This window comes from Rhinolophus hipposideros (genome assembly GCF_964194185.1).
Source record: "Rhinolophus hipposideros genome assembly, chromosome: 14".
NCBI classification, from domain to species: domain Eukaryota; kingdom Metazoa; phylum Chordata; class Mammalia; order Chiroptera; family Rhinolophidae; genus Rhinolophus; species Rhinolophus hipposideros.
This window is the reverse complement of record NC_138060.1, coordinates 7085961-7098721: the sequence shown is the minus strand read 5'-3', so window position 1 is coordinate 7098721 and position 12761 is coordinate 7085961. Positions and strand designations below refer to the sequence as shown.

The following is a 12761-nucleotide window of genomic DNA, read 5'->3' as shown; positions in this document are numbered from 1 at the left end:
TAAGTCTTATAGAAAATGTGCAAATTAATCCAAGATCTCTAACATGGGACTGTATAAATAAATTTCTTTTCTTTTCTTTTATTTCTGCTGTGGTTTGTGGAATATCTTTTTAAATTGAAAGCATTCATCTAATAAGTAAACCCCTCTTAGTTTCACTGGATGCTACTAACTAAATTTCCCCCTACTGCTGATAATACTGTCTGCAGCCTTCACCTCTCCTGCTGCCTGCCTCTTGTCTTGTGGGTGGTTTGTATATTGGGGAAGGCAGTAAATTCACAAGAAGGCATTTGGGATTAGGTCGCTAGGAAACAGCCCCTGCCTTGTGCACTGTGCGAGTCCAGGAAGGTGCTATTCCCATTGTAGTCCTACAGTTTGTCCAATTGCATGGGGTGAACTTTCAGCTTTTAAATTTTGCTCTCCAAGGTCTGGGGTACACTATAGAGGCAATACAGTCAAGAACCAAGTTTTCTAAACGGGTTTGTCTCTAACATTCTTTCAAATTATCCATGACCATAAGCAGCACAATTATATTGAATTTGGATCTTTACAGCTTTAACACAAAGAGCAGTGGCTTTGGACACAAAAGATCCGAGTCGGAAGACTGATCATCCAAATACCAGGTTTGTGTTCTTGGTCATGTTCTTACCTTCCCGGAGATACAATGTTCTCATCTTACAACTGGGATGATAGATTCACAGAGCTGCTGGGAGGATTAGTTAAGGCAGCAGAGGTCACATTCCTGGCACACAGTAAGCTCTGAATCGATGTGGCTCCCATGAAGTGAGGGTAATGCATCCTAAAGCCCATTAGATTTAGACCACAGAGCTGTGCTGGCCAATATGGCAGCTAGCAGCAATGTGTGGCCATTTATTAATCAAAATAGACTAAACTTCTGTTCTCAGTACTCAATAGTCACGTGTAGCTAGTGGCCACATATTGGGCAGTACCAACATTTACCATTGCTGTTATCACAGAAAGTTTTACCGGGCACTTGCAGAGTAGCACACACATTTTATCTGAACTGCTTTGCATGCAGGATTTTAACGGACTTGCTTTTCTACCATGTCAGTCTCCTAAAACAAGCATCAGATTTAGAAGCTATTAAATCCTAACCCTCCCACTTATCAACGTTCACTTATTAGAGTTGATTAACCTATTGTGTTTATCCAGACTCCTGTAGTGACAAAAACCCAACTCAATGTTAAGGATAAAAAAGGGGGCGGTGGAGGGATTATTTGGCTCTTGTGGTTATAAAAGACAGAGGTTTCTGGTTATAGTTAAGGCTGAATCCAGAGACTGAAAACCATCGGAACCTGGACACTGCATCTCAGACCAGCTTGTCTCTGTGATGGTTTCGTTTTCAAGGCAGGCCATTTCCACAAGGTGCCAAAATCGCTGCTGGCTCTCTGTTCTCAAGTTCAGCATCCCAGAAAGGAAAGGAGAGGGGGATGAGGAATGAAAGACAGAAAGAAAGGGAACAAAAGAATGAGAGTGGGAGGAAGAAAAATAGAAAGGAAGGAAGCTTCTCTCTCGTGGTAATTCCAAGAAACATCTCAGAATTGAGAAGACAGAAGTGATAGAATTACTCAGGAATCAGAAGTTCAGAAGCCAAACTTGACCACTATCCAACTGTAGCAGAGCAACTTTATCTCACCTGTTATTATTTCCTCAATTGTAAAATGGAACCGTGCCTTTGCAGCATGTTGGGGGGATCAGGTGCACTTAAATCACTTTTCCCCTTGTTTTCTTATCTTCCCAGAACCCCAAGATTAAATTATGCACAACAGAGTCTCTAGCAACAACCACTTAGAGAATAACTTGAGAGGTACAGGTCTTGGGGAGTTCAGTATACGGAGCCATGATTTTATATTATGCCAACACACCTGTAAGTAGTTAAGAAGAGCATATGTTCTAAAGCACACCAAACTATCTGCAGGAAATTCCTGTGATGATGGAGACACAAATCAACATAACTGAATAGGTTGTCATTAGCAAATGGCCTTTTGTAGACTACTAAATTCTTACAAAGTTTAAAATGGGAAGATCAAAGATCATATTTCCTAGTTATTCATTTGTTTCATTTTAATGACTAAATCTGCTTTTTGCAGGTTTGGAAACAATAATTTGTTGCTGTGATTTTGGGAACAATATTTTATTTTTTAGGTTTATCTAAGGAAGGGTTTGGCAAACCTTTTCTACAAAGGGCCAAATAGTTTATTTTTGGGCCATAGGTCTCTATCATAACTATTTAACTATTTATTTATTGCTTTTGTAGAGTGAAACTGAAACTGAAAGCAGCCTTAGACAATATGTAAACAAACAGGTGTGGTTATGCACCAATAAAACAATTTACTAAAAAACTCCCCTTAGTTTGCCAACTCCAGATCTAGAAGGATATGTAAGAACATATCCTTCCCAGACAATTAAGTTTGTGAACTCATACTAGAAAAAGTGCTACATACCTCATTGCTGAATATCACTTCAGTTACCTTCAAAGTACTCCCCTTGGGAAGCTATGTACTGACACTATCCCCTAGACCACCCTTGAAAGCAATTTTGGAACTCTTTCTCTGGAATGGCCATCAGAGCTGTCGTCATATAACCCTTGATGTCCTCAATGTCATCAAAATGTCTTTCTTTCAATATTTCCTTTATCTTTTGGTAAAGAAAGAAATTATTGGGGGCCAGCTCAGGTGAGTAGGGAGGTGGTTCCAATATAGTTATTTGTTTACTGGCTAAAAACTCCCTCACAGACAGTGCCATGTGAGATGGTGCATTGTCGTGATGCAAGAGCCATGAATTGTTGGCGAACAGTTCAGGTGGTCTAACTTTTTCACACAGTCTTTTCAGCACTTCCAAATAGTAAACTTGGTTAACTGTTTGTCCAGTCGGTACAAATTCATAATGAATATTCCCTCTGATATAAAAAAAGTTAACAACATCATTTCAACAAGTTCGCCAACTTAATTGCCGGACCTCATACCTCTAAGTGTGTTTCAAGATTTTTCAGGGGTTACTGAGGCATGAATATTTCTGTTCCAGATTCTCAGGTTTGAAATGCATTTTTTCCTAAGTTTGATCTGCCTGAAAATGACCCTGTAGCTGCTACTTCTCTTTTTCCAACCTCTCTACATCTGCTACTCTTTCCTTATTTTACAAAAGTAATGGGTAAAACAAACAAACAAACAAACAAACAAAAAACATATCCTTCCCCACATTGTTTTTCACCACTATCACGTTTTTTATTTAAAATTTTTGAACATATATTGCATCCTGCAAATGATCGCTGACTTTTAAATGTTTAATTTAGAAATGTCAAATTATAATTTCTCTCCTCATTTTTATAAAGGCCTTAAATAAAAACCAATGTAATTCTTCAGGATAACATTTCCCTCCAGACAGAAACTTGAGAGGAATGGACACAGCATATAAATTGTAGAAGAACTAGTTAAACGATTCACAGATCTACTCGTCATTTCAAGTTTCTTGGCTATTTTACTACATCATTGATTGAATTGCAACTTAAACAGAAATGCAAAATTGAGGTAAGTGCTTCAATACCATTATTTCTTATGTAGACATTACTGTTCAAGACAAATAAATGAAAGTCAAATATTTAGATTACTCAAACAGCATCTACACAAAAAATGTGGTAACTTGGGCATGAGTAAAAATGGACTCCAGAAAGCTGGTGAGAAAATAATAAAACAGAATGAAGAAATTTTGGAATTGGAAATGTACTTATGGAATAATTTGTTCAACTTCACTGAGTTATGGTTGATGAGCGTGGTTGTCATGTTCTATTTTTATTTTTTTTCTTCCCAGAATGCATTGCTTCTTCTTATTAGATCTATTTTCCTAATGGAACTACTCCCTCCCTCCCTCTCAGCTTTGATAATTTGGATGAAGCTGGTTTTGTCATCAGGTGAACGAGTGGATATTTCACCCAGACAGGATACGTCAGAGGCCCAGAAAAACTGGTTCAGAGATAGTTTCCTGACCCAAAATCGGTCATCTCAATTCTGGGATGTTTCTTAGAATTACCACGAGAGAGAAGTTTCCTTCCTTTCTGTTTTCCTTCCTCTCACTCTCACTCTTTCTTTTGTTCCCTTTCCTCTGTCTTTCACTCCTCATCACCGTCTCCTTTCTTTTCTGGGACACTAAACTTGAGAATAGAGGGCCAGCAGCGATTTTGCCACCTTGCGGAAATGGCCTGCTTTGAGAACGAAACCATTACAGAGACAAGCTGGTCTGAGATGCAGTGTCCAAGTTCTGATGGTTTTCAGTCTCTGGATTCAGCCTTAACTATAACCAGAAACTTTTGTCTTTTATAACCACAAGAGCCAAATAGCCCCCCCCCCCACTTTTTTTTCCTTAAGCTTGAGTTGGGTTTTTGTCACTACAGGAGTCTGGATAAACATAATAGGTTAATCAACTCTAATAAGTGAACGTTGATAAGTGGGAGGGATAGGACTTTAAGAGCTTCTAAATCTGATGCTTGTTTTAGGAGACTGACATGGTAGAAGAGCATGTCCATTAAAATCTTGCATGCAAATCAGTTCAGATAAAATGTGTGTGCTACTCTGCAAGTTTTTTGGACACTGAGTACCGTGTTTAGATAGTCACATTTCATGGCTGTTCTTGCTTAGAATAGAACCAAGTTAAAAAAAAATATTGATCAGTTTTAAAGGAAAGTATTTTTCATATTTACATACAGAACAGGTGAGACAAAGGCTTAAAGAGGATGCTGGAAGATCAGAAATATAGTGTACGCTGGAGTAGGTAATATATGGAGGCTTCAAATCCACTGCCAACACTGACTGCCCCTGCTTCTGCTCTGCCCTCAGTCAGCACAGCTGGCTACACACACACACACACACACACACACGCGCACGCACATACGCACGCACGCACACACCATCAGCAATTCATTCTACAAACATTTATGGACTCTATACTTGTGCCCAGTACCAAGGACAGCGTTTAAGCAATATAAACTCAGGCACTTAGAGCTTCCAAGAATAAAAAAACAACTTAATCATTACAACCACTTATTTGAAAAAATGAAATGGGGGTTGGCTAATTGTTTGTTATTAACCCTTTTACAAAATGACCCCATGAATAATTTAATTCCTTTATCACCCCTTCAAATTGGATTGATTAGAAGCATGCATATATATATACATATATATATATATATATATATATATATATATATATATATATATATATATGTATATGGTGATGTGAACAGACCTTTCCAAAGTGAAAACATTCAAATATGCTGATTTTTGTTTAATTGACAAAATATGTATTTCTTTTACCATACTAATTATTTTTTTATCTTTTCTTTTTTTTTTTTTTAGTTTTATTTTATTTTATTTTTATATCCCTCACACCGTGAACCCCCCTCCCCCCATCCACCACCACCCCGACCTCACACCGAGCCATCACATTATACACATAAAATTATAGTTGGCATTCATTAATGTTCAGCCTCTGGTGTACAATGCCATGACCAGGCATCCACAGCATCCCTGAGGTGGTCTCCCAAACAGGACACATGTCCATCGGACACCCAACAAAATCCCCAAACACTATTGAATAAGTTCCCCAAAGTAATTCTCAAAAAACCCTGAGGCCATCCTGTGGTCACCAGCCGCCCCCCAATCCCTTCACCCTTCCCCCCATCCCCAACCCCCTCCCCCCCGCCCATCTAACAACTCTCGGTTTTTTGTGTCCCCAAAACTGTTTCTGATTAGTTCATACACATATTCTTTTCTTTAGATTCCGCATATAAGTGAGATTATATGGTACTTGTCTTTCTTTTTCTGACTTATTTCACTTAACATAATGTTCTCTAGATCCATCCATGTTGTTGCAAATGATAAGATTTCTTTTTTCTTTATGGCTGCGTAATACTCCATTGTATAAATGTACCACAGCTTCTTCATCCAGTCATCGACCGATGGGCATTTCGGTTGTTTCCATATCTTGGCTATTGTGTAAAGTGCTGCAATAAACATAAGAGTGCATACAGATTTTTGAATTGGAGTTTTGGATTTCTCCGGGTAGATGCCTAGGAGTGGAATTACTGGATCATAGGGTAGTTCTATCTTCAGATTCCTGAGATACCTCCATACTGTTTTCCATAGTGGCTGCACTAATCTGCAATCCCACCAACAGTGCACTAGCATTCCCTTTTCTCCACATCCATGCCAACACTTGTTGTTTGTTGATTTATTGATGATAGCCATTTTGACTGGGGTGAGGTGGTAACTTATTGTGGTTTTTATTTGCATACTAATTATTAAACTATCAAAAATCAAAACACTGAAAAAGACATTGCTGATATTTTCCATTCATTGCATAACAATTAAAAAGGGCAGTAAATGATCTATTAAATAGTTTCTTTTTCCATGGTAAATATGGATCTATAAAATGACTTTTGAACTTTTGCCCATATGTGAAATGTACGATAACAATATTGACCGGTTAAAAAAACAAACAAAAAAGTTGGGTCTGCTACACACTTGTACATTGAGAGGAAAATTGTTAACACTGGCAACTGAACCTCATTAAAAGGGAGTTTATGTCTTTAGATTTCTTTTAGCATTATGCATACTGAAGTCACATTTTAACCTGTTAGACAATCTATAACCCAAATTTTCTAATTTTGGAGATATGCCCAAGACACTAAGAGTTAGTGTCTTAGCAAAAGAAAAATCGTTTAAGGAATAAAATTGATTAAAATGAGAGATACACAGATCTTAGAGCTTACAAAACAGGACTTTATTTAAATTTGTGTACAAATAAAAATTGACCAAAATATCAACATAAACGTAATTCAAATCCTTCACCCCAGTGGACATTATGGAAAAAAGCCACATTCTCTTAATTACATTTTTCCAGCTGGTAGATTCTGGGGGGACAAAGGAGGGAAGAAAGGATACTGACACTCAAAACATAATTTAATGTTCAGTGACGTTTCTTCTTGGAATGTCTTAAGTACAGAGATTTCAGTAAGAATCACCTTTCTGCAGTTTTCCCATTAAAGTGAAATCTTCTACTCAAAAATCACAAATAAGGCTTCTGGATTTATTTTTCCTGTGAGGTAAACAGTATATTCAGTATTAAGGCAAATGTAGAATACATGTATAGGATTCTAGTGTGGACCTTCCAATGTAAAATATATTTTGGAATATTCATGGATTTTCCAAACATGTTGTAGAATCAGAAACTTGTAAAAACTATTGCAGTGTGTAACAACTATTTTTTTCAATGTCTTAGCTGCTCCTTTTTGATAGTTCGTCTGTTAAATGCAGTCTTGTCTGAGTTTTTTATGGCCTGTGATTTTTTCTTTTTTATTAAACAGGATTTTTTTTATACAGGTTTACACCAAAATTGCTATAAAGGAATGAGTGCCAGGTCTCAAATTCTATATATATGCACACTGTTTGGCCACTTAGACTGCTCTCCAAAATCACAATATCTACTGAGCAGGCTCACCATGACAGAGAAGTATGAGAATAGGCGGCAGTGATTTAGTAAAGACTATAAGTGCAATCAGATTATTTAGGCTGTCTAGATGTCTTATTCAACAAGCTTCAGATTCAAGATTTTTCATACAGTTGTTGTTGCTCATCTCCTCCCCATGTTTTCCCAATGAGATAAACATTTCTTTCACAGTGAAGAGAGAACCATCACCGTTTATGGTGAAATGGACTTCCTCCTCCAAGGGATGGGGACAAAGCCGTCACTTGTTGGCCACACTCGCCACCGCCTTCTTGGCGGCATCCTCCAGGTCAACGGCGGATGTGATTGGGAGCCCACTGTTACTGAGTATGTTCTTGGCTTCGTGGACATTGGTTCCTAGAAGAGGCGGATGAGGGACAGTTACCGAAACGAAACTGGAGGTGGTGCCCTAAGAAGTTTTGTAAAACCTGAAACCATAGGACGCCCGGTCTCATTAACACAATTACAACTCAGTTTCCGCTGTTTATGACATAGATCTGGCTATTTAGATGAATCCAGATGACAAATTTATTTTTTTCCTCTTTTCACCTGAAATGTCTGGTATTATAAAGATACTGCCCATATTTTTCTCTGGCATTTAGAAAAGTGGAAATAATTAGGTTTTCAGATGATTGTGAACAAAGAAAGATTAACACCCACTTGTTCAACAAGTTTGAAAAAGGAAAATCTTCTGAAATGGATTTATCCCTCGATTGAATAGTCTGAATATGGAATGTAAAGAAAAAGCTTTGTGTGAAAATGGAGCAAGAGAATGGTAAATTGGGATACTGGGATGGTATGCGACACTGGGAGTAGCACATGAGGGTGCGTGTGTACCTTTTCACCAGGAAATGAATTAAATATAATAGGTGCTAATCAATGTCATTGACAGGAAAGATGATGTGGCAAGATCTATATCAAGTAGTCCAGCTAGAAAAGATGAAAGATAGGGCGTCTGGGAGACTAATGGACAATTTTTACTGATAAAAGCTGACATTTCCACTGATAATCCACAGTCAAGTAGATTTAATGTGGTTTTGGCCCATACCAGAGTCATTTGTCTTGAAAGGAAGGATTCGAGGCCTGGCCTAATCTGAGATCTGAAGTTTAGACAACGTGCCCCCGCCCCATGGCCATGGAGACGATGACAGTGTTCAACACATCCATTTCTGCTTCCTCCTCGTTCTACACAACAAAAAGGGCAGAGGCCCTACAAATGCACACTGCAGCCTCCAATGACATTCCCGATGTATCTGAGGCATCTGCTGGCCAAGCCAACCCACCCAAAGGTTTGCGTCTGGGACTGTTTAACCCATGAACTACTTTTCTGTTCTTTCAGAGTGAACAAGGCCTTAGGAGAAATGTGATACAATGTGAAGGTCTAATGAGATATCTCATCCTACATCATGTCCTGTGTTTATCTAGTTAGCAAAACAGAGCCTATTTATAAAGAAAGACCTTGAAGTATAGGCCTTGGGGGACCTAAGAGCAAATATAAAGGAGGTGTAAGGTGAGCATGTTTCATACAAAAAGGCAAAGGAGGAGTTAAAGAGAACAGCTGCAATGGAGCTGTGATGCAGTGCTGCTTCTCAGGGGCCCTGGGTCCACCAGGCAGTGGTGCAGGGGACACGTGGCACTATGTCTTGGGCTCAGGGCTTACTTGCTGCTGCTTGGCACAGGAATCTGAGGAATGGCTCCCTGGCAAGTGACAACTCAAAAGGTACGGACACTGTTAGCGGAAGTCCCCAGCCTCTTATCCTGGCTCTGCTGTGGATGAGTTGTGCAGTGTTGAGTAAATCATTTAACTGCTTTGAGCCTCAACTTCTTTATGTCCAGACATAACATTATGATCATCTTCCTTATAATTAATATTCATTAAGCAATTTCATATGCCACACACAATGCTAAGTGACTTATACACAGCATATGAAATCTTTGCAATGACTGAATAGATAGGTCCTATTGCCCCGTTACACAGATGAGATAACTGAGGCACAAAGAGGTTAAATAACTTTCCCAAAATCATACAAACGATAAGCAGCAGAGAGGGGACTCGAACCCTATTCTCTGTAGTTACCTAGTCCTAAATGTTCTAAAGCTAAGCTGCTCTGTTTCCTTGTCTATAAAACGAGCAAAATAATGCTGATAGCACAGGTTGTGATGAGAAGCAAATGAAATAATACATGTGAAAGATTTTGTAAACGGCAAAGTCTGTGGCAGACCAGGCTGGCTGCCCGCTAAAGACCCACGTTCCTCTTTTACAGGGGAGAGTGCAGGCAGCTGTCCCCCCCAACCCCCCGCCCCAGTCTGTGTGTCCCAGGCCCCCTTGCGTCTAGGTACGCTCATGTGACTGATTTTTGGCCATTGGAGTGCAAAGGGATATAAAGCAAATGCCCATAAATTCTCCAGTGTGACTGACACTCCATACTCTCTGTTCTCCCTGTCCGCCTTTTGGAATGATGCGAGCCAGGAAAACCCTGGAAGACGTTTTAGAAGATGGCGATGACTCCTGCAGCATGGACACTTGACTAACTGTAGAACAGAGTACCTCACTCACCCTCCTAGACTTTATATGAATGAGAAAAAAGCTTCTATTAAGTGTCTCATATGTCATCATGTCTCTCTTGTTACAGAATTACCTTAATAATATATTACTTTGAAAATGTGGTAGGCAGCTTCTAAAACAGTCAATCCTCATCTCCTGGTGTTCATGACCCAGTGTAATCCTCTCTTCTAGAGGGGGGGCTGGATCCAGCTACTCATGAATAAGAATGTAGCAAGAGTGATGGAATGTCACTTGTGACGCTAAGTTACAAAAGCCCATGGCTTCTGTCTTGCTCCCTATGACTCCTCGTTTGTTGGCTCTGATGAGGCACACTGCCATGCTGTGGGCTGCCCGGTGGGAAGTTGAGGACAGAAAGAACTGAGGGCAGTTTTTGGCCAACAGCCAGTGAGGAACTGTGGCCTCTGGTCCGACACCCCAGAGGAAACTGCATCCTGCCAACAACCACGTGAGTGCACTTGGAAGCGACCCTCCCCCAGTCAAGCCTTGACATGACCTTAGCCCAGGCCAACACCTTGACTGCAGCCTATGAGAGACCCTGGGCCAGGGGACCCAGCCAAGCCACACCTGGTTTCCCCACCATAACCTCAATGCGAAGTCTGATTTATTTGGTAAAGTTTCAGCCAAGGTTCCAGAGGTTAAAAAGCAGGACAGAGGATCAGACTGTGGCAGGTGTTCGATACCAAGTTTAGGGATTCCCACATTAATCTGTAGGCAGGACTTCCCGGAAGCAGCAGCACAGCCTACAGCAAAAGACCTGCCTGACACAGAAGCAAACCAGTCTTTGGACCAGAAGGTGATTAAAAAGTTAATATGTAAATTTTTATCTCCTTTAACACAGACATAGACTAGAATTTTCTCTCCAACTGTCCCCCAATCTGCCAGGGAAGAAATCTAAGTTAAGATACAAAAGCTCTTCTCCCTCTTCCCTTTTTCCTCAGAGCACCCTCTAATTTCAACACCCAAGACCTCCATGATCACCTCCCCGACATTCCCCACCTCCTGACTCTGCCTTTCCCTCGTGTGAGTCCTGCTGTGCGCACGGGTCTTACTCTGGCCTGTCCAGCTTTCTGTGTAACTGGACTGATACAGGAATAAGCAGGGCTACTTGTAGTGATAATAATAGTAAAAGCAGTAACAACAGCTATCATGTTGCACGAGTCACAGATTGTTCAGCGTTCTAAATGTATTAGCTCATTTGTTCCTCAGTTGTAACCGGTGATAGCTACTATTATTATTCTTCCTTTTGCAAACGAGCAGACAGGCACAATTAAGTTAGAGGCTAAAGTCTTGGGAGCATGGCTAGTAATAGTTACGAAGCAGTCAATGAGCATTCAATGTGCTCTCTCACTGGTTTGAACAATTTCTGGAACTAATGTTTGAAATATCCATCTGAACCTTGAATAACTCCTTCTTATGATTTTGTAAATATATGTCATAATAATAATGTTGACAATAAAAAATCTCTATGATTTTGTGGTGTATAATCTCTTCCCACATTACTTTATTTGACCTGCAAAATAACCTTGCGAATTTGGTGTCTATAAATCAGCTCTTCTTTTTTTTTTTTTTTCAGCCAGAAGTACTGAGGCTTAGTGATTGGCAGAAGTCAGTATCAAAATCCTTTGCCCTTTTCTCCCTATTTTGATTTTCTAGTGACTCGTTTGGCATTTAAACTCTGCATTGCCATGCATGAGGTCACGTGACTCTCAAAGATGCTATAAATTACTTAACAGCAAGGATCAGGTACAATTAGGATTCTGCTTTTCCAAACTGCCCTGTGACTAAACCTACCCTACCCACTGTCTCTGCTCGAAGAGGACCACCGGGTATTCTGTGCCCTGAGGCAGACATCGATTGTTCCCAAAACAATGACTGTATCTGATCCAAGGGCAGTCCAAATACAGACGATGGTCTGACTTGCCCAAGTAGACTCACTCTCTTGAGGATCTGAATGGTTGTACGTGTGACATAGACAAGTAGCCGCAGGAAAGGCCTCGGCAGTCCCAGGTACGCGAGGAAGGCCATGCACATGCACAGAGCAGTCAGTGCCGCACAGACGCCCTGGGGGCACCTGGCTCAGATCCTTCTCCTGCCTGAGGCCAGCTTTGCTGTGGCTCTGCCCATTCTGAGAACTGTTTATTCAGTTTCACCTGTTCCCCTCTAAGTGTATCGATAAAATAAGCTCTTAAGCATTTTTTTTTTTGAGATAAATGGGTGTCTCTTCCTTGTAACCAACTAGCCTAACTAACTCAATTCCTTAGTGAATACCCCCTTCAGCACCCTACATAGCACCTGGTGTTTCCAAAGGGGAAAAATTACTGATTTAGAAATCTGTGAACCCGCAGCCAGGCTGAGCCTTTGGCCTTGCTGTGTCCTCCTCCTGGAGCTGTGGCCCTCTCTACCTGGCGGACATGCACCCTTCACGATCTATCCCTTTAAATGGCCTTTGTTGGGGAAGACGTCTCTTCTCCACCTGCCAATCCTGGAAGCAGAGCGGGGGATTGTAAAATGAGCTTCCAGAGTACCTTGTACCTCCGGAGTCATGGTACTATTGGAGTTGCTTACTGACGTTCCTCTCATTCCCACTATACAGAAGCCTACGACATGAGGGTGCTTTCGTCAGGCCTGCTAAGCAGGATATCTCCGGGCTTAGCACAGGACCCTTCACAAAGGATTTACA

General features: G+C 40.5%; 1 protein-coding gene across 3 annotated transcripts in view; it reads right to left on the bottom strand.

The window, feature by feature from the left end:
• Positions 1 to 12761, bottom strand: part of SUCLG2 (succinate-CoA ligase GDP-forming subunit beta) — a 321296-nt gene that overhangs the window by 54963 nt on the left and 253572 nt on the right. The window contains exons 11-12 of one of the 3 annotated variants that reach the window (XM_081071618.1): positions 7708 to 7872; positions 6771 to 7107 (exon numbers count right to left, since the gene is read on the bottom strand). The exons of 1 other annotated variant lie outside the window; for it this stretch is intronic. In XM_081071618.1, the coding sequence (XP_080927744.1) occupies positions 7757 to 7872 (116 nt within the window). In that variant the 3' untranslated portion in view covers positions 6771 to 7107; positions 7708 to 7756. Of the gene's footprint in view, positions 1 to 6770; positions 7873 to 12761 lie in introns of those variants that run through there. One more of the 3 variants, XM_081071620.1, reaches the window with a different exon arrangement.